A 2,583-nucleotide genomic window follows, 5' to 3' on the forward strand; every position below is an offset into this window, starting at 1 on the left:
AAAAATATATTAAAATAATATATATTTTTTAAAAATGACCCCATATATTATTTTATTTGAAGTTTTTAAAGTTTTATTTTATTAGAATGAGGGATTTTCTCGTAAAGTTGTCAAACTTCCATATGCACGATATGATTAATTATTTTTTCTTAATTTGATTTCTAGAGTAATTGTCTGTGATTGACAGAATCATAATTCATTGGGTGTAATTTGCTGAGGCAATGACTCTTTCCTTTTTAAAAAACATATTATTAAATTAAATGAGCATGGTTTTGAAAGCTCATGCATGTTCTTAAATGCCATATTTTATCTTGTTAAATGTGATTTTTTAATAACCTCGGCGTGTAAGAGGGCTATAATAAAAAAATATACGTGTGGAAAGAATAAATAAATAATTTAAAAATAAAAAATATTTAAATCAAAACGATGGGTTACATAGAAGCATTCACTAAACATGATCAAAATATTAATGATTTGAAATAGAATAAAATTCATAAGAAAAAACTCATAAAAAAGAGATAATATCTTCTTATATATATATTGACCATTGTAATGAGCGCATGAGTAACCTTCTTTAGGTGCCATGACGATGCTTTTATTAGCCACTTAATGACTGTCACATGGTAGTCCCATTTCTACCTTATTACAATCCCGACGACTGGAAAAAAAAGAAAAAAGAAACGAAAACATTTATTCACCAAAATAAAACATTTAATTACGAGATTTTTATAAACGTAAGTATCTCCTTCTTGAAGAGCCTAACGTGCCACCATTTCATTAGCCCATAAACTAACTAAACTGGTTCGTGTAAGAGAAGCCACATATCCTATCGTTGACTGGACCCACAAAACGCCAACAAATCACCCCCGGAAGCAGCAGACCTTTCTCTCTCCTCCTCTCTGGCTCTCTCCCTATATAAATAAACCAGCTCCCTGCCTCTTTCCTATCAAACCTCGCACCTAACCAACAAACAAACCCCCCGAAAAATAAAAATAGGAAACCCCCAACGCTAAAATGGCTCCTAGAGAAAGATCTAACAACAACAACAGCCCGAACAGCCCTAGATCGGAGATCCGTTTTAGAGGCGTCAGGAAGAGACCATGGGGACGTTATGCAGCTGAGATCAGAGACCCAGGCAAGAAAACGAGGGTTTGGCTGGGCACTTTTGATACTGCTGAAGAGGCCGCCCGTGCATACGATGCGGCTGCTCGTGAATTCCGCGGAGCCAAAGCCAAAACTAATTTCCCTACAATCGGTGAGCTTAATCCCAACCCCACGCGCAGTCCTAGCCAAAGCAGCACTGTCGAGTCCTCCTCCCCACCGCCCCCACGCGCCGCTTCTCCTCCACCACCACTCGACCTCACTCTTAACATTTCCCGCCATAAACCCGACCGCCAGCCTTTTCCCAATGGAGTTAGTTTTCCAGGAGGCGCGTGGTTTCCATTCCCTGCTGTTGCGCGTCCCGTTTTCTTCTTCGACGCGTTTGCTCACGCGAAGAATGATATTCCTAACAATAATAGTATAGTGAATAATATTAACATGTGCAGGTTTGATCGAACGGTGATGGTGAATGGAGGTGGGGCCCAGAGTGATTCGGATTCATCATCAGTCGTCGATTACGATCATCGTCGTGATAGTAAGGGATTGTCACTTGATCTTGATCTTAACCTGGCCCCACCACCGGAAGTCTCGTGATCTTGTGGTTTTTCATGGAGAGATCTGATTTTGGAAGTCGTTTTATGGCTTCAGTGTTGTTTTTTTCCTCTAATTTCCTGGGTACGACAGGAAGAGAGCAAGTTTTAGAGAATTAGAGCTAATTAAGGAAAAAAGAAAAGAAAAGAAAAGCAGCTGACGTATTTTGTATATAGAGAGAACGGAAATTATCTAAAACTATTTCCCTTTTTTTTTTCGCAACTGAGAAATTTAAGAAGTTTCTCAGAGTTGTTCTATCTTACTGTTATTGTTGCCAGTCACGTTCATATATGCTCCCGCAAATCTACTAATCAAAAAGCCATAAGATTTACTTTGCTCATTTAAGATGTTGCTGTTTATCGTTACAAGTTTGGTTTATTACACCTACCAAGAACAGCACCAAAAAGACCCTTCTTTTCAGGGCTGGGGATTAATTTACTGAAACTAAACTCTTTCCCAGATGAGTAAGAAATGGAGCTTGGTGCTCCCTTCTCTCTAAAAAGGAAAGGATAGGACAACGTTTGAAATATAAATTCAATATCTTTCGGCATTAGTTAACAAATTTTGAGTAAAGATTTAACCGGCAAGCCGCCGAGTCTCGGGTCTAGTTTCATGGGCTCAATTAGTAACTGGGAATGGCTGGATCAGCAAAACGGAGATAAAAAATGCCACCATATATCCCATCACCAAGCAGACAAGTTGAGAACGGTTTTTACTAAATTCTGAAACCTGTTCTCTCCTTTGAAGTTATCCATCTCGGAAAAGATGCATTCAGGGAAAAAACATATGCAGCAGCTACCCTTGAATCAGGTAAAATATGACCATAATTACTCGTATTTATTAATCAATTAGCTGGCTCTGCGTATTTGAATGTGTAGGTGGCATCCAAGT

The 2,583-nt window shown here is 38.6% G+C and overlaps 1 protein-coding gene across 1 annotated transcript; it reads left to right on the top strand.

Moving 5' to 3' along the window:
* The first annotated feature begins 929 nt into the window (after positions 1–929).
* LOC7462314 (ethylene-responsive transcription factor 4) lies at positions 930–1,949 on the top strand. Its single transcript, XM_002316845.4, has one exon. The coding sequence runs from the start codon at positions 1,015–1,017 to the stop codon at positions 1,693–1,695; it is 681 nt and encodes a 226-aa protein (XP_002316881.1). The 5' UTR covers positions 930–1,014; the 3' UTR covers positions 1,696–1,949.
* Positions 1,950–2,583: the final 634 nt, after the last annotated feature.

Source organism: Populus trichocarpa, chromosome 11 (genome assembly GCF_000002775.5).
Source record: "Populus trichocarpa isolate Nisqually-1 chromosome 11, P.trichocarpa_v4.1, whole genome shotgun sequence".
In the NCBI taxonomy this organism is placed as follows: domain Eukaryota; kingdom Viridiplantae; phylum Streptophyta; class Magnoliopsida; order Malpighiales; family Salicaceae; genus Populus; species Populus trichocarpa.

Coding starts and splice junctions, on each gene's coding strand:
- LOC7462314 (XM_002316845.4), top strand. CDS start 1,015: ATGGCTCCTAGAGAAAGATCTAACAACAACAACAGCCCGAACAGCCCT.